At 43.3% G+C, this 24424-nt stretch overlaps 2 protein-coding genes across 5 annotated transcripts in view; one reads left to right on the top strand and one right to left on the bottom strand.

The window, feature by feature from the left end:
- LOC310779930 (reticulon-3-B-like) overlaps nt 1–9073 on the bottom strand; it is a 54358-nt gene extending 45285 nt beyond the window's left edge. For both annotated transcript variants that reach the window (XM_083640450.1, XM_083640451.1), the window contains exon 1: nt 8817–9073. In XM_083640450.1, coding sequence (XP_083496576.1) covers nt 8817–8907 — 91 coding nt within the window. In that variant the 5' untranslated portion in view covers nt 8908–9073. The remainder of the gene's footprint in view (nt 1–8816) is intronic.
- A 161-nt stretch (nt 9074–9234) lies between these two features.
- On the top strand, nt 9235–23261 carry men1 (multiple endocrine neoplasia I). Of its 3 annotated transcripts, none has more exons than XM_083640752.1 (10): nt 9235–9304; nt 11787–12277; nt 12797–13005; nt 13596–13724; nt 15691–15731; nt 15906–15993; nt 16219–16355; nt 20685–20829; nt 21339–21503; nt 21852–23261. In XM_083640752.1, the coding sequence occupies exons 2-10, from the start codon at nt 11842–11844 to the stop codon at nt 22413–22415; spliced, it is 1914 nt and encodes a 637-aa protein (XP_083496878.1). In that variant the 5' UTR covers nt 9235–9304; nt 11787–11841; the 3' UTR covers nt 22416–23261. The 3 variants fall into 3 exon arrangements, with proteins under 3 accessions (XP_083496878.1, XP_083496877.1, XP_083496876.1); XM_083640751.1 differs by lacking the exon at nt 9235–9304 and adding an exon at nt 9912–9973; XM_083640750.1 differs by lacking the exon at nt 9235–9304 and adding an exon at nt 9917–9977.
- Nucleotides 23262–24424: the final 1163 nt, after the last annotated feature.

The raw sequence follows: 24424 nt of genomic DNA, 5'->3' as shown, positions 1-24424 counted from the left end.
TTGTGACATCACTGATGATGTCATCAGTGATGTCATAAAGTCCCAGCATTGTGACATCACTGATGATGTCATCAGTGATGTCATAAAGTCCCGGAAGTGGTCATCAGTGACGTCACTTTTTGTGCAATTGTGCATTGTGACATCACTGATGATGTCATAGGCATTGTGACATAATCAGTGATGTCATAAGAGCCTAGAGATCGAGCGCGCAAGATGCCTAGTATATCAAAAACACAAAGAGGTAGGTGTCAGTGAGAACTTAGAAAAAACAATATATTGAAAAAACAATATAATTATATACATATTTATTTACACAGCTACGAACAAGATTTACTCTCGCTGCAATTTCCTCCCCATATATTTTTCCTAAAAAAGGGGTCTTAATTTACCCAGAATTCATTGTACCATAGTCCTGCTTAAGATAGTCAAGCACTAAACTGCTTTGTGCAACGAAGGAATGTAGACGTTTAACTAAAGTTTATTTGTATGTAAGCTATAATGATTTCTGTCTTTGTGAACGTTGCCCCTGGAGTTCAGAGACAGGCTGAGCAGGTTATGGTTAGCGTTGGCAAGGCCTTGCGTTGCAGCATTCCTTCTGTCAGATTCACAACGCTGTTCCCCTCTGACACACCACACCTTCACTTCTCCAACCCAACGCTGCTCCTCTGACACACCTTCACTTGTCCACCACAATGCTGTTCCCTTCTGACACAACTTCACTTGTCCACCACAACACTGTCCCTCTGACACAACTTCACTTGTCCACCACAATGCTGCTGACACAACTTCACTTGTCCACCACAATGCTGTTCCCTTCTGACACAACTTCACTTGTCCACCACAACACTGTCCCTCTGACACACTACACTTTCACTTCTCCACCCCAACGCTGTTCCCCTCTGACACACCTTCACTTTTCCATGAGCCGGCTCTGCATTTCACCTACGTTTTCCACATCCATCACAGGCTAAAAGCAGTGTCCAAACAGGTACAAAAGAGAGATATCTCTTTTGAAAATATGCACATGGGGCGAGGCCCGGTGGGCTGGGGCACATGCCATGTTCTGGGTTCCGGTGGGCTGGGGGCCTGGGGCACGTGCCATGTTCTGGGTTAGAGTCTGGACCGGGACCTTTGTCACACTTCATCCCCCTCTCTCTCTATTCCTTCTTAGCTCTCTCTACTTTGTACTATATACAATAGCCTAATAATGATCATAAGAAATAATAATCTAAATTAATCATGAATATGCATACACTATGTCATGGTTTGACCAAAAATGAAAAGTCGTCGGCTAATTGGATTTTTTTTTAAATTTCATAATAATTTTACTGGTCAATTAAGTTTGCACATACAAGGAATTCGACTTGGCGGCTAGCTACCGTAGGTCACGTTAAAAACGTAACTAAATTATACAAAGTATATACAAAATTGAAATTGAAATGTAAGAAATAGGTCTCTCTTCTAGTGTACAATAATGTGCACATGGTTCTCTGTTAGAAACTAACTGTACTAACATGAAGCCACATCAGTCAAAGTTCAGCGGGTGTGGCGAGGGTCTCTAGAAAGGAGCGTGCTCTGTTTCTAGTAAGAATAGATGTCCAGTGTGACTGAACACCTCCAGTGAGAAGCTTTCCGCCACAACGTGTGATGATGGTGGAAATGAATCATCTGTGCAGAGGGTCTCTCTGGGACAAGGGTTAGACGTGGCCTTCAGCAGAGGCTCATATTTCCAACAGGAGGGTTCTTCTGTGTCAAATCCATCATAGGCAGACATGAGGGGGAAGTGAGTTTGGCTACTGTGTCACCACAGGCTGCTTAGTCAGGGTGAATGAACGTCTTTCAGGGGGGGGGTGATGGTATAGGGAGGGACTAGGGACGGACTCCTGACATCTCACTCATGTGTCATGTCTGCCCTGCTGCTATAGAGAGCCGCAGGGATGACGTATTTGTGTAGTCAGAACGCGGAAGTCCCGGACTTCCTGGTTCTTCACTGTTTCTGTCTATGGGATTTTTGAATGGGTTTTTGCCGCGATGCTTCAAATACGGTCTCTGGGCAACGCAAGATTAATCAAACGCGAACCAGAGTTCAGTCGGATAATCTTCACACATGAGGACCACTTTCATTAGTTTTGTAGCGTAAATGCGAGCCCTAGAAGTAAAAAGCTCGAGCTAAGCTAATCCAGAACTACACGCTGTCGCATAGGCTTCCACGTCACGTCAGCACTCAACTTGGACTGTTGTTGATGTGTGCGCTGATTACCCCAGGCTGAACGGGCTGAACCAGGTGAGGGAAAGTAAATTTCCGTGTTCGTCCTTTGAAGTGGTGACGTTATTGACGTATATATCTCCATCGACTCAACAGTGTAGTCTCATTTAGCCGTTTGCTAGCTAGCCGCCCTTTTAACGGCACGTAAAAGCTTCAAAACTCATAAAAGTGGTCCTCGTGTGTGAAGATGATATTATTAAACACTGGTTCGCGTTTGATTAAGCCAGCGTTGCCCAGAGAGATTATTAGAAGCATCGCACCAAAAACCCATTCAAAACTCCCATAGGCGAAAACAGTGAAGAACCAGGACTGTTAGCATCGATGATTTCCGGACTCGTTCCTCGGCTCTCTATTGAGACATCCAGTCCTGTCCACTGCCAGGCTTGGGGAGTACAGGACAGGTTACATGTTAACGGGATTACAAAAAGAAGAAGAAAAATCCCTTACAGTTACAGGAAAAAAGATGTAATCCGGATGACAGTTACATTTAGTAAAAATTGGGATTACTAGCAGGATTAGAAATTTAAAATACATTTTAAAATAAAAGAACGATGCACACACATGACAACACTTGCCTCACAGCAGTTTGTGAAATAACAGTCTGCACTGCAGCCAGTTGTACCAGCTGACATGTTATGTTCACTATTTCACTATTAATGAGAAACCGGCGACACGAGATAAGATTGGCTGATGTAACAACACATAAGGTCTTAAAGAGCTGCTTAAAAAAAAATCCTCCTAAAAATCCTAAATGATTTGTTCAAATGTAATCCAAAAGTAACGGTAAGTAATCAGTTACATTACTTTTATATTGTGATACTTGGATTACGTTACTGATTACAATTTCTAACAGGTAATTAATAATTGTGTGGGATTACATTCTTGAAGTAACCCTCCCAACCCTGTCCACCCGCTGAGGGCTATTTGCTCTGGTTGCCTTGGTGACCCTTAGTGATTATAGTCGGCTCCATCAAAGAATGGGGAGGGGTGAAGGCTGTCTTGGCAGGATGACTGCAGAGAAGAAGGCCAGAAGAACGCCATGTTCTCGCTAGGGCCTCGCAATATATCAATGTTATATCGATATCTAGATACTTAAGGATAACTTAACTTATTTAGCTATACAACGACCTCACAACAGATAAACATCGGCCAAATGGCCACTGCCATTGGTAAATTGTATCTTATTTGTTGATAGGCCTATGTCAGTCGACGACCGATGTACGACCAATAATTTGGTGCATCCCTATCTTGAAGTCATTTTTCCAGTTTATTTCCAAATAATATTACCTATTGGAGCTTGCTACCTAGCTTTTTATTCCTTTATTATCCTTTATTTATCCCCATGGGGAAATTCATCCTCTGCATTTGACCCATCCTCTACGAGGAGACCTTCTAGAACTAGGAGCAGTGGGCAGCCGCAGTGCAGCGCCCGGGGACCAACTCCAGTTCTTTTTGCCATTGCCTTGGTCAGGGGCACTGACAGGAGTCTTAACCCTAACGTACATGTCTTTGATGGTGGGAGGAAAACCAGAGCTACATATTAACTCACAAAAAGATGTTGCATTATAAAAAGCAACATGATTTCCCTATTCAAAACAGCTGCAGGAGAGCACCACCCAGTCAGTTAGAATAGAGTTCAACCAGGAGAGCACCGCCCCAGTCAGTTAGAATAGACTGTTCAAACAGGCTGCTCAGTGTGGACAAGTATTTTTCATTTAATGTTTATTTGTATAGGGACAGATACATAAACATAGAACATTGACAGGAAACGGTCTTATGTCATATATATATCATAACATTTCTAGCCTAAGCTAATTTGTGATGTTTGTCCATAGATGTTATAGGGCAAATATTAAAAACAGATAATATACAATAAAATATACAGTAAACGGTCAACAACAAAGATGGAACGCACACACAAAATATGATCAACATAAAACGTCGAGTTTACCCACACCCGCTCTCACACTTAGACCTACACACTCAGATACCCGCACACCGGGTACAACAAGCAGTTACTGTGTAGAAGTACGGAGGTTATGGAAGTGCCCTGGTGAGACGGTCACAGTCTAGCTTATAACACGTGCCAATTATATGACCAATAATCATGAATGACTGAACCCTACAGAAGCCATTTTCAGTCTAATCTCCACCATGTTGAAGTATGGAAAGGTTAGACAGAAAGGGAGGAAAATGTGAACACACACTGAAAGGAAGGGCAAACTGGAAAGTGAGGTTTGATGCCTTAAGCACTATGAATAATAATGCTCATATGATTTGGAGAGGGAAGGCTGAGCTGGGAGCCAGCCTCCAACAGTCATTTATATTGACTGAAGAACTGGCAGATAAGACAACAACCTCGAGCTATGAGAGAGCTCTGACTGCTGGTGAGATGTTCGGTTGCAGAGAACTGACAGAATGACTCACGGATCGATTTCTGTGGGCTGTGGGATGTTTTGGAATGTCAATGTTCTGGCGCTCAGAACACGACGCCTACTCCACTGATTGGCTAAATGGACGGTGACGAATCCGTCCGTCCAGAAAAAGTTCCGCCGCAAACCAACTGACGCTGGTCGATAGTGAGCTGCAGCAGCCAATCAATGATGGAGACGCTGACCGTTAGTGAGCTGCAGCAGCCAATCAATGACGGAGACGCTGGCCGTTAGTGAGCTGCAGCCAATCAATGACGGAGACGCTGGCCGTTAGTGAGCTGCAGCAGCCAATCAATGATGGAGACGCTGGGCGTTAGTGAGCTGCAGCCAATCAATGACGGAGATGCTGGCCGTTAGTGAGCTGCAGCAGCCAATCAATGACGGAGATGCTGGCCGTTAGTGAGCTGCAGCAGCCAATCAATGATGGAGACGCTGGCCGTTAGTGAGCTGCAGCCAATCAATGACGGAGACGCTGGGCGTTAGTGAGCTGCAGCCAATCAATGACGGAGACACTGGCCGTTAGTGAGCTGCAGCAGCCAATCAATGACGGAGACGCTGACCGTTAGTGAGCTGCAGCAGCGCTATCATCCACTTTTCTCCTCCCAAAAAGCGATGGAGCGTGGTTCTGGAGGAGGTGCAGTGGTGTTTCTTAAGGTGAAAGTGAAAGTGTTAAATATAATTGAACTAAAAACAACGAAATCAATGAAAATAAAAGTTTAAGCGAAAATTTTATAAAAAATTGACGAATTGCAAAATACACTCTTCCTGCACTTACCTATCACACTGCTAATAGATTTGGTTTCATGGATTGTTCTGGAGGCTTCAAAGTAGTCTTAGGGGCCGTGTCTACAAAAGCCCCTAATGCTGGATTCATCTATGAGAATCATGACTGTCAGAACCCCATGATTCATGTTTTCATCAGCATCAATTAGTTATGATACATTTGAGTTCGTCTTTTACAGCTAACCAAGCACTGCAATGTCAAACACAAGCCAAAAATCCAGCAAGTAATTATGTCCTGGCATGGCAATTAGGGCTGGGTTCAAAAAATCGATTCTCCGATTTTTAATCGATTTTCATGTTAATCCTCGATTATCGATTCATATGTCCAGAGATCGATTTTTTTTTTATTAAAAAAAAAAAAAAAAAAAAAAAAAGTTTTTTTTTTTTTTACTAAACAGGCTAAAATATTGTGCTGTGTGTGGTAGTTGAAACATAGTTTCAAGTTGACGTTTAATTATGTTTGTAGTTGAAACAAAAACATAAATACTGTAGGCTACATGAATGGAAATGTTTGATCATTATTAATATCTACTTTTAGAAAGTATATAGGCTGAAATCAAATCACTGTGCATAATTGTGAAAGTGTCTTTATTGACAGATGAAAAGGTTGTTATTTACCCTTTGTCACCACGTGGTGAGTAAATATATGTGTAACTAAAACCATTAAAATTGACAACAGGTCTGCAACTTTTTTTCCCCATGTATCTACTTGGCTGGTTGGAAACCCCTGTGTTACATAACTGGACAGTCATGTAATTCAGGGTACAGCTCAAAAACCACGTTTTGGTATCACTAACCAAATCAATATTGAAAATTGATCGAATCGGAATCGAATCGAATCGAATCGAATCGAATCGAAATTAATCGATTCGCAACCTTGTGAATCGGAATCGAATCGATTCTTGAAATTTGAACCAATACCCAGCTCTAATGGCAATGTGAGTGCTTGCAAAATTACCTTAAGTGATAATCATAAAACCCATTAATTTTGTTTTTTTTTATTAATGTAGGTCTGTCTTTCCCTATGCTATACTTTCCTTTTTGGCAACGTCAGAATTCATTAGAAAGAAAAGTGTCCATTCCCCAGTATTTACCGTCTGAAAGTTGAGGTGAGCAGTATTTTCTAGAAGAAATCTCATATCTACAGTCTTTGCATTATCATATGACCAAAGTCCAAGTGATGTGTTGTTGAGGTGACTTGGCAGAACTGTAATGGCCAGAGGTCATAATTATTCTTTCTGACAAGTTTTGTCAGGCATGACAATAAAAACGACTTTCACAAGCATGCTCTCTCTCTGGACCTTCAAAAATGATAGCCTCTAGCTAGCATGTCAAAACGAATTCTTGAGAGAAGCTTTTAAAGAGGTACCTGTGCTACAACTGTCTGACACCTCAGTCTTGTGGGATATTTATCGAGTACAAACATCATATATATACTGTACAAGCTGGGCATCACTACTATTGACTACTGCAAAGTCCCCTTCATCCAATAGCACTTACTGTACCACTAAAACTTGCAACAGCAGCGCTAACGAGTGATGCAATGACTGACAAGCCATTATGTCATTTTCTGCATAATGACATCACTAGTCCACGACTTAACTAAAATCAACTCTCAATAACTGTCAAACTAAATGAATGCCTGCACAACCGTTTACGGTTTTCAGATACATGTTTGAGATCATGTGCAAAATAAATCAGCATTTTTCCTCAGTGAAGTTCTCCTTTATTGCTCCCTGGTATGACTAGTATTTATTGATTATTTTTAGACATGGCTTCCCAATAGATTTCTAGTCATTTTTACTTGATCTTAGAAGAACTACAAGATGAGGACTCACTGAGGCTAAGGTACAGAATGTGCCACATCTCACAATGCCCAGTTGACGGCACGCCCATGATGAGATGAATCAGCATTCTATGAAGCTCGCTATCCACTCAAATAACATGATAAAGCTTTGAAAATACATCTTTAAATAGCTCTCTAATGGCTGATTTTGCCACGGAGTTACATCTAATAGCAGTACAAACGCAGATGGTGGCACTGCCCCTCCTCAATACACAATCACTTGTCAATAAGGCCTGGGCATACAACAGTGTCTCTCGTGTTTGAATGGACTCCTTTATACTGCAGTAAACCTGGATAAATGAAAATCTATCAAAATTAACATGCAAGGTTTTGTTCTGGGGTCTTATGCATTAAGACCAGGGGTTCTCAACATGGGGACTACCAGGGGTCCTTGTGGGAGGTCCATGCAAAATGATGAATTGTTAAACTTCACAATGAGTTAATTTACAACAAGTTAACACGATTAGATAATGTAGAATAAAGTATGTTTTGATCATAGTTACACAACACATGGACAAAATCACATCTAACAATAGAAACATTCTCTGGGGGGGGGGGGGGGGGGGGGGTCAGTGGACTAAATTCGAGGTCCTTGACATGAAAAAAGGGTTGAGAACCTAACCCTAAACCCTAAAACAACCTGGAACAACCTAACCCAAAAAATGGTTGCTGGCTAAAATTGTTGCTACCTTTATCCTGCTCATAGATTGTATAATGTTGTATTGTATTAAGACACCGACACAAAATGGGCAAGGCCCTTTAAGAGGTCCTCCCTTATTGGCCGTTGCCCAGTAACAATGCATCTATCTGCAGTGCAGAGCAGCGCAACATGTACTGTAACCTTCTCTTAAATTCGGCACACATCCAGTACACCAAGAAGCATTCGTTTAAACGAAATGCCAACGTTATTAGTTTGATCCCTATTTTTCTGACCGTGTTCTTCCGCCAAATAGCACAGTGGTGCGTTTCAAAAAGTTAAGATTTTACTACTGCTTGCTTGGTTGACCATTTCTCGGCCGAATTTTCCAGAAGACACTGGGGATTCCTAAATGTCTCCAAGTCATGCGGAAACGTAACGTTATGTATCCTTGCCAATAATGAAAAGCAACATTAAACCGACTGAGTTTTGAATGGAGTTTGGACTGAAGTTGCTCCCATGATAAAAGAGAGCGTTATGTGTTGGGGTGAAGGCTACACTAGGCCTGACTGCTGTCCAACCACCACAGGTGTTTCCCATCAGTAAACCGACCTCAACCACGTCAAAGCCCTAATAACGCTACAAAGGAAATAGTGAATGAAATAAAGGAGTTTTGCACAACAATGGGAACAATTCCTCATTGTATTTGTCGCCTCTCGCGGATGACTGACATGAGGCAGACATATTCAAACATTAAGACGTCATTAATAATAAAGACGTATCACGTAAATTAATACTGTACAATATAGTGGTTATCGATTTAATTAACATAAAGCTTACGCTATGACTTACCGGATAGCTTTGAGTCTTTGGCAGCAGAATTCTGTCCATCGGCTAAGCCCTGCGACGATGATATCTGGGCGGACTGATTCATTGGATCCATTTTTTGTCAAACTATAATTTCAAAAACTGCACAAAGGCTATGGAATGGATGTGGTTACAGTTGCTCTTCTCCTGTCTTGTCCTTTGAAATGTGTTTTTCGTCTGTCTTTCCTCCTATTTCCCCAAGAGCGGGACACAGCGTCACACACGGCTCTGCACCCTACACACACGCAACGCAACCGAGGGAGAAGAAACACCAGAAACAAGAGGCGGACCCTGGCTGGAACTGTGCTGCCAAGTCTCGCGAGAGAAACAGGCAACCAGGTCGATCTGGGCTGAGTTCAGCCCCGACAAAACGAAACAAAATGTTTGGAAACGGAAACTGTGGCGAACACCCTCTGAATTAGGCAAGTCAGTTGGATCCAACAACAGAGGCAGTCTACCTCTTTATATTGATGGTAAGTAACTAAAGTACAATACTTTGTTACTGTACTTATCTGTAGCCTATCTGTACTTTACGGAGTATTTATTTGTCTGACAACAAGGGTTAACTAACCCTTAATCAACAGTTAACTAATGTGTAGTAATCATTCACTGATGGTGTTCATGTTAACTAGATATTCATTTATGCATTATTTAATAGTTTGTGGTTTTAACTAAGGATTAATTAATGCTTACTAATGCTCATTAAGTATTAACTAACGGTTAATTTAGTGACTCTTATTGAAAAATGTTACTGATGATGTTACACACGAATTCTATATAATTTTGCTGTGGTCTGCTTTCCATTATGTAATGTTTACCTTTGTTCCACTTTGTATCAATGCCACGCTACCATGCTGCCACCTGGTGGGGATGTTTGCTAAAATAGCCGATGGACTACATTTCCCAACTTGCATGTGAGGGAAGCGTAAGCGCAGGGTTGTAATCGTTGTGTAGATCTCAAAGGAATGGAGATTGGCCTATTCGCATTCAACCATAACCGACGTACTGTTATGAAATCTGGTCTATTACGCAACGACATCCACTCACAACGTACTCACTGGTTTTGGAGCTGTCTGAACTGCGCGGCAAAAGAAGGGGGACACAAATAACAACATGTGGCTGCTGCTGTGAGAGAGAGAGCGGTATGTACCGTATCCAACACGCTGCTCACAATGTATGCTGCTGAGAGCTTACAATGACTCGTAAATGTTTGATTCTGATACTCAATACATGTGTTGAGTAGCCGGGTTCACGTTATCCAAAAGTGTTCAGATTAGCTACCCAACAAGCTAACTAGCTAGCAGCTTGTTAGCTAACCCCTGGCAACAGTCGTTAACGTGACCCAGCCAGCTCCGTGCCTGCTTTATTCTCTAGCCAACTGACTTAGTCTAACGCTATTTCATTAACGTTATTAAATCTCACCATGTGGAATTATTTAAGCAAGTCAGTACTTTGTACTCATTCAGCAAGCCACTTAGCTAGTCAAGTTAGCTAGTTAGCCACCGCCAGCCAACCAGGGCTAACGTAGCTAACAAATGCACTCAGAGAGTGTGTACAAGACCTGGCCCAAATGAACCAGTCCTTATGCCCAAAATGTATAACGTTACTCTTTTCATTTGTGACGTGATGTTATATTCAAGTGGCTACACCAAACATTGTGTTACAGCAACTCTTTAGCTTAGCAGAGTAGCAGTGCCCCGCCCACTAAGCGCCCACAGTCCATAGAGAGCCAAAGTGACACCCTTTTCCGGGTTAGGCATACGCACCAAGAGATTTCGTCCGCCATTTATTTTCCCATTAGACATTTCGTAAAATGGTTATAAAAAATAGTTTTACTTTAGTCAAACCAAACGATTCAGCTATATTTAGAATCAGGAGAGACCATAGAACATTTAACTCTGACCAAAACGTAAAAGAACAGTGGATTTATATATATATATATATAAATCTTTTTTCGTTTTTTTTGTCTGAGTTAAATGTTCTATGGTCTCTCCTGATTCTAAATATAGCTGAATCGTTTGGTTTGACTAAGTAAAAATATTTTTTATAAGCATTTTATGAAATGTCTGGAAAAATAAATGTCGGATGAAATCTCTTGGTGCTATGCCTAACCCGGAAGTGGGCGTGATTTTAGCTCTCCATGTTAACGCTGTTGATGTAACAAACATTACACAACAAGAGCAGCCTAGTTGTGGGTCAGGGTCCCAGAGGAGGATGGTTTCTAACACCAGCCAGGCAGTCCAAATTTAATCATGTGTTAGCTCTGATACCTCTATTCATAGAAAGCCGGATAACGGCACACCAAAGTCCATTCAAAAAACCTGACAGTTCTATGTTGCCTTGCTTATTGGCTAAAGTACACACACGTGGCAGAGCATGATGTAAGACCGTTACATTTCTACTTTTCGAGTTGTTGGTTCTGTCAGCATCCAAAATTAGCACCAGCCAACAGCCAAATGCTAGTAGTGATATAAAATATGCAAGTGGCTGGTAGATTTGCTTCACTCACCAGAGTCACCACCCCTAAAAACAATAATAAAAAAATGGTAATCTTGAGTGGCAGGTGTAATTTGAACATTCACTAGCCATTTGGTCGGTGGACAAAAAAGTTAATTTTGGACCCTGTTTACTGTACACTACCACCAGAGTTATGTGTTTTAGTGGAAGAAGATGGTTGGATTGGAAAAATAACAGATAAGTCAGTTCTAAAGTTGTGGATTTTATTTACATAATAACAGCTTCTGAGTGGGTAAGATACATTTATCAGAGGAACCATATATCAGCATCATATTTTGCAAGGTATGTAACATTAGCTGATAAGGCAAATACATTAACATATTTTTGAGCCGGAGTGTAATGTTAGTATGGCATCCTCTCCATACAAGAGCTCATGAATCATATGAAAGCTAATATGACACTTAACTTACATTTTGCTCACTGGTCTGTAACATTCAGCACTGAAGGTGAGGAGAACACCCCCACATTGGACTTTTGAGTGACAGTAAACACCATGGGACTGCATTCGGCCCAGAAGAAGCACTTCCCCTTGCGGGGGATCGATGGGGTGGTCCAGCTGTTCGACGCCGAGCTCCGGAAATCCGAGCCTGACCTGGGCCTCCTGTCCTTAGTCCTGGGCTTCGTCGAGCACTTCCTGGCCGTGAACCGGGTCATCCCCATCAACGTTCCCGGGGTGCGGTTCGAACCGCTGGAGCCAGACTGTCCCAACTCCTGCTTCCCCACAGTGGAGCTGGGCATGATCTCCGCCCTGCACGAGCGCTTCACAGCCCAGATCCGCGGGGCGGTGGACCTGTCTGCGTACCGGCGCGTCGCCGGCACGTCCAGCAGAGAGCTGGTGAAGAAAGTGTCGGACGTCATCTGGAACAGCCTCAGCCGCTCCTACTTCAAGGACCGCGCCCACATCCAGTCTCTCTTCAGCCTCATCACCGGTACGCCGTTACACATACCAGTATATCATGTCGCTAAAGAGATATCAAGTTGTTTGGTAGGTAGATGGTGGTTATTGTGATAATTATAGGGTTCTGTTTTTGGATTGATATGAGGGGCCCTATCTTACGCCTGGTGCAAGGGCAAGCGTTGTCATTGGTAGTTTCTAGCACTCAAAATCAATTTTTTTTCTTTTAAATACCACTGGGTCGCTGAAACACGTCCTTTGATGTACTGACCCAGTGGTAATTAAAAGAAAAAACTGAGATTTTGAGTGCTCGAAAGTAGAAACTAGCATAACAACCCTTGCCCTCGAACCAGGCAGGGCCCAATGTCTTTAAATTTGACCGTTTCCATGCCAAGAAATTGCAAAATTCAGTATTATTTTCCAAAATATTGTATTCTTGTCAGGGTTGCAAATCATCTGAAGCTGAATTTTCACCACAATGACGCTAACACAATTACATTACAGCAGTTGTTTTCAAATGAATTGAACTTCTCACATCTTGAATGTGACCCAGGCACGAAGCTGGACAGCTCGGGCGTGGCGTTTGCAGTGGTGGCGGCCTGCCAGGTGCTGGGGCTGAAGGATGTGCACCTGGCCCTGTCTGAGGACCACGCCTGGGTGATCTTCGGCAAGAACGGCCAGGAGACGGCCGAGGTCACCTGGCACGGGAAGGGCAACGAGGACCGACGGGGACAGACGGTCACGACCGGAGTCAGTGAGAGGGTGAGTCAGGGAGAGGGTGAGTCAGTGAGAGGGTGAGGCATGTCAGTGTCACTGAAATAAAGAAATGCTAGCTACATTTCTTCAACACTTGAAGAAATGTTCAAACATAATACAAACTTCAGACTACACAATGGCACACAATGGCAACCAAACATACAATATTACTCTGTTTGGACATGTTGCTACATTGTTAGGGATGGGCATCAATAATCGAAAATCGCTAATTGATTGTTAAGGATGTGGAATTTTGATCGATTAAAAAAAAATCAAATAGATGTGCTGAAAGAATTTGAATGGATGGATTAAAGAAAGAACTGATTAAAAATCCATTCTTTCAGCATATCTATTTGGTTTGAGTTCACTACGTGGTCGCAACCAGGTGAGGGCGCAATCCAACTAGTTTTAGGAGACAGCAGCCGGCCACTGAAGCGGAAATGAAGAGAGCCCTCGTCAAGTTCCAACCCCAACACTTGTCACTCATCGTGAGATGTCTGTCTACCTTGAAACAACATCTCTAGTCTAGACTAAGTCTGAGGTAACTGGCTAACGTGGCCAATCTTTCATAAAATGTGTGTTGGTGTTTCCCTCAGAGCTGGCTGTACCTGAAGGGCTCCTATATGAAATGTAACAGAAACATGGAAGTGGCCTTCATGGTCTGTGCCATCAACCCCTCCCTGGACCTGCACACCGACAGCTCAGAGCTACTGCAGCTGCAACAGGTGAGCACTGCCCCACCGCTCAGAGCATGCAGCCATTGTCATATGTACATCTATTTCTTTAAGGCCATATGAAATCCCATTTATTTTTTCCCAGGCTCCGTTTTTCTCTCTCGCCCCAAATCCTGTTTTCTCATTCTAATTTTAATTGAGGGGTTAAGACTCTTTAGCCCCTTTTCTTAATTACATGGCTCTCTCAGACAGCCTCTTCAACATGTTTCTTAAAGTTGTGAGGTGAGGCTTTTACACCCCAACCGTAAATGGAATTATTTCTCTAGGCCTATTTTACAGTTGTGAAATAATGTAGGTTACTACAATAATTAGGTCTACTGTTGATTTTGATAATTACGCCTAATTTGAACAATTTCTGACAAATTAGGGAAAATTCTGCAATGTTTTACAGTTGATTTTTTTTTTACCAAATTCCATGATTCCGTGGAAATTGCATTGTGGAAATCATATGACCCTAGAATGAAGTATGCTATGTATTTTGCACATTGTATATAATAATCCACATATTTCTCATGTTCCCATATTGGGTGTTATTTGTCATATATTGCATCCATCTGTAATTTTTCCTCATTTTCATTTTGGTGTATTTGCATGCATTTTTCTTTTCTTGGTATACTTGAATGAATTTATTTTGCTCACCCTCAAAGTTGTAATCCACATTTTTTTCATGCTTATCACTCGTGCTTTTCTACTTAATATGTTGTTGATATATTCAGGAGAATTAATGCGGCGGTTATTGAGACTGCCAATTTGCTCTTTTCTTCTTTACAATCACATTTCCTCTGCTGTATGCTGATGCTATTTTGCTGCTGCAGAAATCCAGAGATCACCTTACACAAACACCAGTCCCGACCGCAATAGTCACCAAGAAATCCTGCGTTGGCTGAATGTTCTATTTGTATGATGGAAGCTGTGTAATACATCAGTGATTCCCAATTTTTCCTGTCTTATGATCCCCTTGAGTGGTTTTGCCATGCCAATAGAGAGCCAAAGTGGAACGTCACTTCCTGCTTCCGCACTGTACCAGAAATGTTCATCCGCCATTTATTTTCCCATAGACATTTCGTAAAATGCTTATAAAAATAGTTTTACTTGTTCAAATCAAACGATTCAGATAGATTTAGAAACAGGGGAGAACACATAACATTTCACTCAGACCAAAACGTTAAAAAGAATTACGGATTTGAAGAAAATATTTTTTCAATGTAGTTTTTTAGGTTTTGGTCCGAGTGAAATGTTCTATGGTCTCTCCCGATTCTAAATATAGCTGAACCCTTTGGTTTGTAGTAAGTAAAATAAGTAAAACTATTTTTTTTATAAGCATTTCATGAAATGTCTATCGGGGGAAAAAATGGCGGATAAAAAATCCCTGGTACAGTGCTGCTGAAGCAGGAAGTAGGCGATCACTTTGCCTCTCTATACAGTAGTACCCCCTCGCTCATGCCTGTCGTTTGCGCCACAGAATAAAACACTGACTGTGGTGGATCTGTTGACGAACAATGAGGCTAAATTCATACAAAATATATTTGTCGGGCCTCCCCTGAACCTGAATCTGGAGTGACGGCAACGGCCCTTTTGAGCCATTTATCAATGTTTTCTCCATGTTGTTTGACATGCTTGAAACGTGACCTCTTCACAGAGTAGTGTCACAGTTGACACCTGCCGTGGGGGAACTAGCGCGCACGTGCTGTTTTAGCAATGAGATGACTTGGAATATTTTTTCTATCATTTTGGAAATAAATTGTAATACCAAATCTTTTTCCATGCAAGCTGCTCAAGTACCCCTAGATGTAACACGTACCCCTGGTTGGGAATCACTGTGTAAAACATCACCGCACTGACCTGTAGGCTGCAGCACTAGGACGTCTTTGTGGGATGTTGTTTTCTGATCTGCCTCTTCTCATTCTTGATCGCGTGATTTCTTCTTCTTTCTTTTGTTTTGTGCATGGTAAAACAGAAACTGCTCTGGTTGCTCTATGACCGAGGAGACCTGGACAGGTGAGAGTTTGTGAAGTTGGTAAGGAATGAGGTGTGTGTGTGTGTGTGTGCGTGCGATGGAATAAGCATGTGTGTCTCTGCCCATAAGGTTGTTGTCAGACATTTGATTCTTTCTGACATCAATTCACTTTCTTCTTCTTTGGAATCCTAAGCCTCCTCCTTGCTGTGTTGCAGATATCCCATGGCCATGGGCACTCTGGCAGACCTGGAGGACCAGGATCCCATCCCAGGCAAGGAGAACCCGCTCAAAATCCACCTCAAAGTAAGTCTGGACAATTAGCACTGCCCAAGTCAAGCCATGCTCAATTGGTGAATATGGAATTTCTAGGAATTGGTATGAATCCTTACTACTTCAGTAAGTTTCTTTTGTGTCCCCCCCCCCCCCCCCCCTCTAAATTGTCAGATAGTGTTAATGTATACTCTGTGCTGATTGGTTCTTCCCCAGGCTGTGTTAATTTGTACTCGGTGCTGATTGCTTCTTTCCCAGGCTGTGAGTTCTGCTCAGAAGCACTACAACAACGAGCACATCTACCCCTTCATGTACCTGGCTGGGTTCCACTACAGACACCGGGACGTCCAGGAGGCACTGAGGGCCTGGGCAGAGGCAGCTCAGGTCATGCAGGAGTGAGTTCACACACCCACCTCTCCTTCACTACACACTACCATCAACTTGGCTGATGTGCCCAATGCCCATGTACTCTGACCCATTTTTTTTTATGAAATAATTTGCATATTCATATACTCAGGAATTTTTAATTAGGGAGTGGGAGTAGATGTAATTTTAAGGATTTTCACAAGATAATTAAACTTGAAATATATCACACAAATGATTATTAAATGTAGAGTATTTTATAAACATCTTAAAACATGTCTGGAGGGGATCTTTACATAAACCCCAGCCGAAGGTGTTATTTCACTACACTAACACAAGATGGCAGTGAATGCACATCTGACTGTTGACTGATCTTATCAGTTGGAGCTGTCAAACGAGCAGCAAGATGACACCGTGTATTTATCAGGCTTCCTGTATTTAACTTCCCTAAACTGACATGATACTTGCAACTTATCTCTGGCTGAGACTGTGTAGAGTAACGGCTTCCTTTGATGAAACACTTGACTGTCACTAGGGGTGGGGCGGAATTGATACAGCATAGTGTCACAATATTTTGTGTGGCAATATTATATCAATACACAATACGCAATTTTATTCTATAAATTATCAGGTGCATGCAGGTTTTTATGAAAGTGTTGGTCAGTCTGTCTGCTTGACAATCCCATTTTGGTGCAATAAAAATGATTGAAGAGAAATTAACAGATTGGAACTTAGATAAAACGGATGTTGACAAAGTTTTTGGGGGCAACATTTGCAGTTGAAAAAAGGTAATAAATTCCAATATATTGCAATATTTAAAAAAAATCAGACTGTAAATGCGGCCGGTAACGTTCATTAAGCTTTGCAGCAAGAACATTGTATTGCATGTCATTCTTTGGTTATTGAAACACAGACAACAACATGCACGCTCCTACTGTAGCTACCTATCTGCATTTGCATTTGACACTTCTTATGAGCCAAACTAATAACTGCCACAGTGTCAGTGCAGACAGCGCACAACTTGAATCTCCACTATATAGCCCTAGGCTACGCACCTTCATCTCTCACACTCCACACCTGGCACCCACGTCCGCTCTCAGCTCCCATTTGGGTTTATTTGTGGTGAGCGTTTTGATTCATCTGCTTGTGTCATACCAGCATGTTTTACCTCCGCTAAATGGGCCAATGGGCTGGTTGCCCGACTGCATTTCATTCCAGAATCACGTTTTGTAGCCTACAGGAGAGGCGTTTGCACTCTAGGTGCCACTAAGCTGTGCGTAACTGTGGATTACTTGGCACTGGTATTATTTGTGCTGGAAGCTGTAGTCTAATCCAGAGGTTCTCAAATGTTTTTCAGCCAAGGAGCCCTTCCCTTACAAGATAGAAAATATACCCCCCTCATTCTGATTTTTGATTTCTTAATAGACTACTCCACTACTTCCTGAAGTGAGTAGGGCATCTTGGTTTCCTGTCCTACACTATTGGATGAACTGATTAATGTCAGGTGTGCCTGACTGCTGCAGTCACAACAACAGTGATCAGGCACACCTGACATTAATCAGTTCATCCAATAGTGTAGGACAGGAAGCCAAGATGCCCTACTCATTTCAGGAAGTAGTGGAGTTGTGCAAGTAGTCTATTGTTTCCACAGTAACGTGCTTGACTTTTAAATTGATAGGTTTGTTAGATTAGAATGTAATCCATGAACCATTTTACATTTAAATCATACAATATTTTCGTTGGAACTATGAAGCTTTTGCAAAAAAAAAAAAAAAAGGGACGAGGGGTTATTTTTTATTTTCCTGAAAACTTTTCGCGGACCCCCTGGCAAAGTGTCACGGACCCCTGGGGGTCCCCGGACCCCCATTTAAGAACCACTGGTCTAATCTGCTTGACTCTGCGGTGGGCCCTGCAACATAGCCTGTCTTATTCACCTTATGTAGAAGAGACCCTCTGGCTTGAGAGACTAACAGGAAGTGTAAATTCAGTTCTGATTGTAAGTTCCGATAGTATTTATACTTCCTGGTTGTGACTCATGAACCTAGTCTGACTCATAATGTGAGTCGCAGGGTAAACAGCCGGCGTTTTGAACAGGAAGTCGTGATACAATGGGTCAAGGGGGCGGGGCTACAGAAGGTGAATAGGTCACGCAATATTAGGATAGCCTATAATATGCTATTAATGGTTGCATTTAGGTCACACAAGATTAGGCTATTTAATTTGCTGTTTGTTAATTAATTATTTATTTGGCATATTTACAACCGGTCACTGTGGCCATTGACGTTTCAATCTGCCAGCTCGCTGCACGTGATACCGGCTAACGGAGTCCCTGGGCCGCCGGACTAACCGACGGTTGTCAGTCGCTGTTCTTTTCACACGACACAACTGTCTGTCTTGTAATCGGGAGTCACAACCGCACTCTCACACCGGCTTTATTCATTCTAAACACACGCTCGCCTCGCACAACATGACTCATTCTACACAATTGCTTCAAAGTCAGATTGATTAAATCAGAGTTATTAGGTTTACTGCTATCTCAAGTATTGTTTCAAATAGATAATCGAATGATCTTAGTATTATATGTCTAAGATTTGCATAGCTACTTAGATGCTTTTTTAATTAGTTTTTTGGTTGTGGGACAGTTTGTACCAATCCCGGAGAATGGCCTCCTCCGGCAGACCACTTGCCTGCTCTCCCGACACGACCACATGTTGGACATCCTGCAGACCTCTGTGATTCATCGTCTTTGAACAGTTCACACATAGCACAGAGTGCCTCTGATCTGTGTGTGTGTGTGTGTGTGTGTGTGTGTGTGTGTGTGTGTGTGTGTGTGCGCTCTCCGAGGGCTATCATCGCCTACTAGTAGTCTGAACTGGGCATAACTGTCACATTCTCACCTTGGTGAGTCCCAGTTTTGCAGCAGAGGGGAGGGTGTGGTTTGCCCCGGGCTCAGCCAGGAAACGTCCTTCAGCTCTCCATCCTGGGCACAGTCGGCCCACTCTCTCCTCCCCTTTAAACAACACTGTTCATGTTCTTAGCAGCCACAGCTAAAAATACAGCCTCTGACCAGCCAGACGACACATCCAGGCTAAAGCCTCGCATTCCCTCCCTGTCCACCAGCTTCCTCTTCCTGTCCGCACCATTGTTCTCCAGCTGCAGCTCGCCACCCGCTGCTCAGCATCCAGAGAAGCCTGTATACATAACACAGTGGATTCTGTTTAGAGGTGTGCGGTGTATACATAACACAGTGGATTCTGTTTAGAGGTGTGCCTGCCCATTCACTTCAATAGAACTCTCCCCAATGCAAAATTCCAACAGCTTTGCCAGTAACATGACAGTCAGAAAGGCAGATGTAACCAAATCTAACTGACATCACTATTGTGAACACAAAACAAAGAACACTTCTGATATAATATGATATGAGTGTTTTAGTAGTGTATCACTTGTGTATCACAAGGCTTTGATAGAAGCGAAAGCCTACGACTGCTTAGTTTGCAGATAAAACACAATGACAAAAACCCATAGTAATTTATCCTCAGGTGTGCATAAACTCCAGGTTAAGAAATTCTTTTTTTAAATACAAAAATGTGAAATTATTATCGCTTATCGGACAGGAGGAGCAGATATTTGTCGGTTGTAGAAGTATCGGCTGAAAAAAATCCCCCCCAACAACGTCTATAAATCCCCTCCAAAATCTATAAATCCCCCACTATCTGAAGAACATAAGGTGGGGATTCCCCCCCAGTTTGCAAAGTGAATTGTAAGCCCTGGGTATGTGGTGTATACATGATGCTGGATTGTGTTTAGAGTAGATGCAGCAAAGTTCATGTCTCGGTATGGCCTTGGCTGTTGATATGCTGCCTTCTAAAGCTGCTGCGAGGGTTTGGACTAAGACAGTAAAGCCAATCGTCAGTCCCACATTCCCAGGATTCCTCTGGAACTCCTCATCCATTGGTCAGTCAGGCCCTGACTTGCAGGCCTGGAACTAAGTCATTATTAAGGCCACTTTGGACTTTATTTGGACATCGTGGCTGAAATGTAGGCCACTAAGGCCAACAGCAATGGTTTATTAAAATTTCCCTCAATGAAATAAATGAAGTGCTGCAGTGTGGCACAGCACATAATGTAAGATGGCGTAGACCGCAAAGTTACAGTAACGCACGATAACGAGCAGGCAAAACACAAGCTCATCACCTCATCATCCCAGAGGCTCTCTGTCCGCCTCTGTCTTCATCTGATGCCCGTCTGCGTTTATCAAGTGGCCACTTGGGGCAATTATCCAGTAGATGGAAAGAAACATGCTTCGTCACTACTGCTCACGATGACCAGTCTTTTCTCCTCTTCTTCCCCCACCCCTCCAGCTATAACTATTTCCGTGAGGATGAAGAGATCTACAAAGAGTTCTTCGACATCGCCAACGACGTGATCCCCACACTGCTGAAAGAGACGGCCTCCGCCACGGAGAGCGCCGGAGAGGAGGGAGAGGGAGGCGACGCAGCCGACAAGGTAACCAAACCAACCAAACGTTTCAGACCACAGTAGTACCAATTAAAACCACATTTCCCAAGTATAGTGCACTTCCCACTAGGGGTGTCAAAAATAATCGATTATTAGATGCATCGCGATGCGGACGTGCACGATTCTGCATCGATTCACAAATGTCAAAAATCGATTTTTTTTTTTTATTATTATAATCAAATAAAATATAATGGAAGTACATGCAGTTGTTTATTTTAATTATGGATCATAATACAATGCAAAAAAGAAAGTGAGAAAAAATAAATCATGTATTGGGGGAAAAAAGTGATGCATCGATTTAAGATGCATCGATAATCGTAATCGAATCGAATCGTAGCCCTCTGAATCGTAATCGAATCGTGAGGCCAGTGAAGATTCACAGCCCTACTTCCCACTACAGACACTTAACACATTTCTCTCTCTCTCTCTCTCTCTCTCTCTCTCTCTCTCTCTCTCTCTCTCCCCCCCCCCCCCCCCTCTCTCTCTCTCTCTCTCAGGACCAGCCTGCAGCCTTCTCAGCCCTCCAGGACCCAGAATGCTTTGCTCACCTGCTGCGTTTCTATGACGGCATCTGTAAGTGGGAGGAGGGCAGTCCCACCCCGGTGCTGCACGTGGGCTGGGCCACCTACCTGGTCCAGTCTCTCAGCCGCTTTGATGCCCAGGTGAGACACCTCAATAGCTTTTGCCTTTTTGAACATCAAAAATAGCTACAACCAACTATTATATCAGAGGTATTTTGAACAGAATAATAACCTTTATTTATCGAGTACTTCAAATATAAACAGGCACACACAGATTCAAACAATAAAACACAAAATTTGGACTATTCAAATAAAAGCAAGACAAAGGAAAGGAGTTGACTGACACACCTACCGGTATTCCAGCTCAACATTTGGCGGCTAATATCAAGAAATTGGGTCACGTTTTGATCAGATTGCTTGTGAAGGTAATTTTTTTAAACCTGCCTCACAAAATCTGGTGGTCTTGTATCTTCTCATCTGCTTCAAAAGGTTCGTCAGAAGGTGTGGATCGTCACCAAGGAGCCGGAGGCCCAGGACGACGACGACCAGTCGAGCGAGGACCTGCGGGAGGGCCGCCGCCGGCCCCCCAGGAGGGAGTCCAAGCTGGACGAGCAGAGCCCCCCTCACCCCTCTGCCGCCGTGCCCCCGGCCTCCGCGTCGCCCCCCGCCCAGCCTCCCCCCGCCCAGCCACCACCCGCCCAGGCCAAGAAGGCAGGCGAGGCGGGGGGCCGGCGACGCTCCTCGCAGGGCGTGCGCGCCGGAGACGCCGACGGGAAAGCCAAGTCGCCCCCCGGGAGCCCGGACCCCTCGTCCTCGCCCCTGCCCCAGCAGCAGGCGCCCCCCTCCTCCTCCTCCTCCCCCGGCCCGGTGGTGGCCTTCCAGAGCGAGAAGATGAAGGGCATGAAGGAGCTGCTGCGCGCAGCCAAAGTGAACTCCAGCGCCATCAAGCTGCAGCTCACCGCACAGTCGCAGGTCCAGATGAAGAGGCAGAAGAGCACGCCGGCCGGGGATTACTCCATGTCCTTCATGAAGCGCCAGCGCAAAGCGCTCTAGCCGCCTCCTCTTCTTCTGTCTTTGCGATCGTCGTAGGAGGAGGAGTTTGAAGACTTTGGTAGGACATTGTTCCGTTGTACTGTGAAAGGCAACGCAGACACACGGAGAAAAAAAAAACACGCCCACCTCGCTTTTTGTTCGTCAACGTTTTTTGCCAGTGTTTTCGTCCAGACGGTCCTTTCAGTCATCGGCCACGACGTCATTCCTCGCAATATATTTTCCCCGAACGTCAAGTTTGAACTTTTGTAACGACCAGTTCATCTCTGGAATTCAATACTTAATGTGATTCATATTTTCTGGGTACCGTTGCCTCATCGATGGTTGATTATGAACTTTCAGTCATGATTCATTTGGGGGTTTAAATGGGCACTAACTATTGAATTCTCGTTGACCGTATATGTGGATGTTTTTAAGTTCTGGAAGCCAAAGTAACAGGGATTATCAGCGACACGACAACTTGCAATAGATTGTCTATGTGTAAATATCACATTGAACCATTCAACTTGTCCCCTCACTCAACAGTTTGACTGAAGCCTTTGGAAGTAATTTATTTAGGATAGTTACCATGTAACATTGTCCACTTCTGCTCTATCGACAGCTTTATCTCGCTAGCTATATGTTGCCTTACTTTGCCTTTGTTATTTTCTAATATGTAGGTGGACGTTAGTTTGGAGAATAGCTGAGGTAGGCCTATTTCTAATGATTAGAGAAGACCAGAAAGACCATGCACTGTTGAAAGGGAACCACTTTAGGTGGCCCTGTTACGTTGTATCTGCTTGAGAACATTTTTGTTTTTGTTTTTTTTGTTTTCTTTTTTGTATCTGCAAAGTAATAAAGACCTGATGAGCACTGGGTTCACAGGTGTTTGAACTGAAGTGGATGCTTTTACACTGCTCAACATGTCCCAGCAATATGAAGAACTAGAAAGTGTGCTCATTTCCAGGGTGGGGCTCTGGAGACGATTTTCCATGGGTGCACTTTTTTGGGGGGTGTGACCAAACTCATGCCGAAACTCGGCACTGCACTGGCCACATTTGAAGTCGATCAGACCCAAGGGTTCTCGAAATAAACCATTTTGTGTTGCCAGAAGGTGGTGCTATATGAAAATGCATGTGTCCGAATTGCACGGAATTTGGCACTGCTGCACTCTGTCCCCAGCAGCGCACTCCCTAAGTTTGAAGTCGATCGGATGAACGGTTCTTGAGATAAACCTTGTTTGTGTAGGTGGTGCTATGACTATGCGCATGTCCAAAATTGGGCACCGCACTCCTTCGGGTTCCTGGCAGTGCAGTGCACTCCCCGAGTTTGAAGACGATGGGATGGTTCTCGAGATGAACGACTTTTTGTGTTGACAGGAGACCAAATTTCCACGAAATTCGGCACTGCACTCCATCAGGTTCCCCTAAGCGCACTTCCCAAGTTTGGAGGCGTTCAGACTCAGAGCAATGGTGTGTGAGTTATGGCCATTTAAAATCTATAAAACACTACCGTAGTGCCCCCTATGGGCGCAATCCCCCCCCCTGCGCCGGATTCATACCAAACCACCCCTGACAATTGTTTCAGCAAAGTTTGAAGATGATTGCGCCTTGCAACTCCGGACATGCACACACAGTACATACAGTATACAGTACATTATGATAGATAAACTACGTACAGCTCTCCAATTATAGTAGTAGGATAGGATAGTGGACTTTCATTATTGGCTTGGAATGATCTGTGACATGAATGTATGCAATCCTGGTTTTCACTGACTGGTCATATAGATCACTGGGACTAAATCTGAACAAATAGCATCTGTGAAAATGTATTCGAGAACCAATCAACCATCAGTTTGAGTTTTCAAATTGAATTTTTCTACTAGTACATCATAATATAATATAAATAATAATAAAGACAAGTAAGCCAAAGCTAGGTGGTATACTTCCACCTTTTGCCAAAATCAGCCGTGAAAGATTTGTCTTGCATTTTCTCAACACTGGTTTCTGCCTGCCTTCAACATGAAGAAAACC

Source organism: Poromitra crassiceps, assembly GCF_964638095.1.
Source record: "Poromitra crassiceps genome assembly, chromosome: 7".
NCBI classification, from domain to species: Eukaryota; Metazoa; Chordata; class Actinopteri; order Beryciformes; family Melamphaidae; genus Poromitra; species Poromitra crassiceps.
The sequence above is the reverse complement of the archived record's forward strand: the minus strand, read 5'-3'. Positions and strand labels throughout refer to the sequence as shown.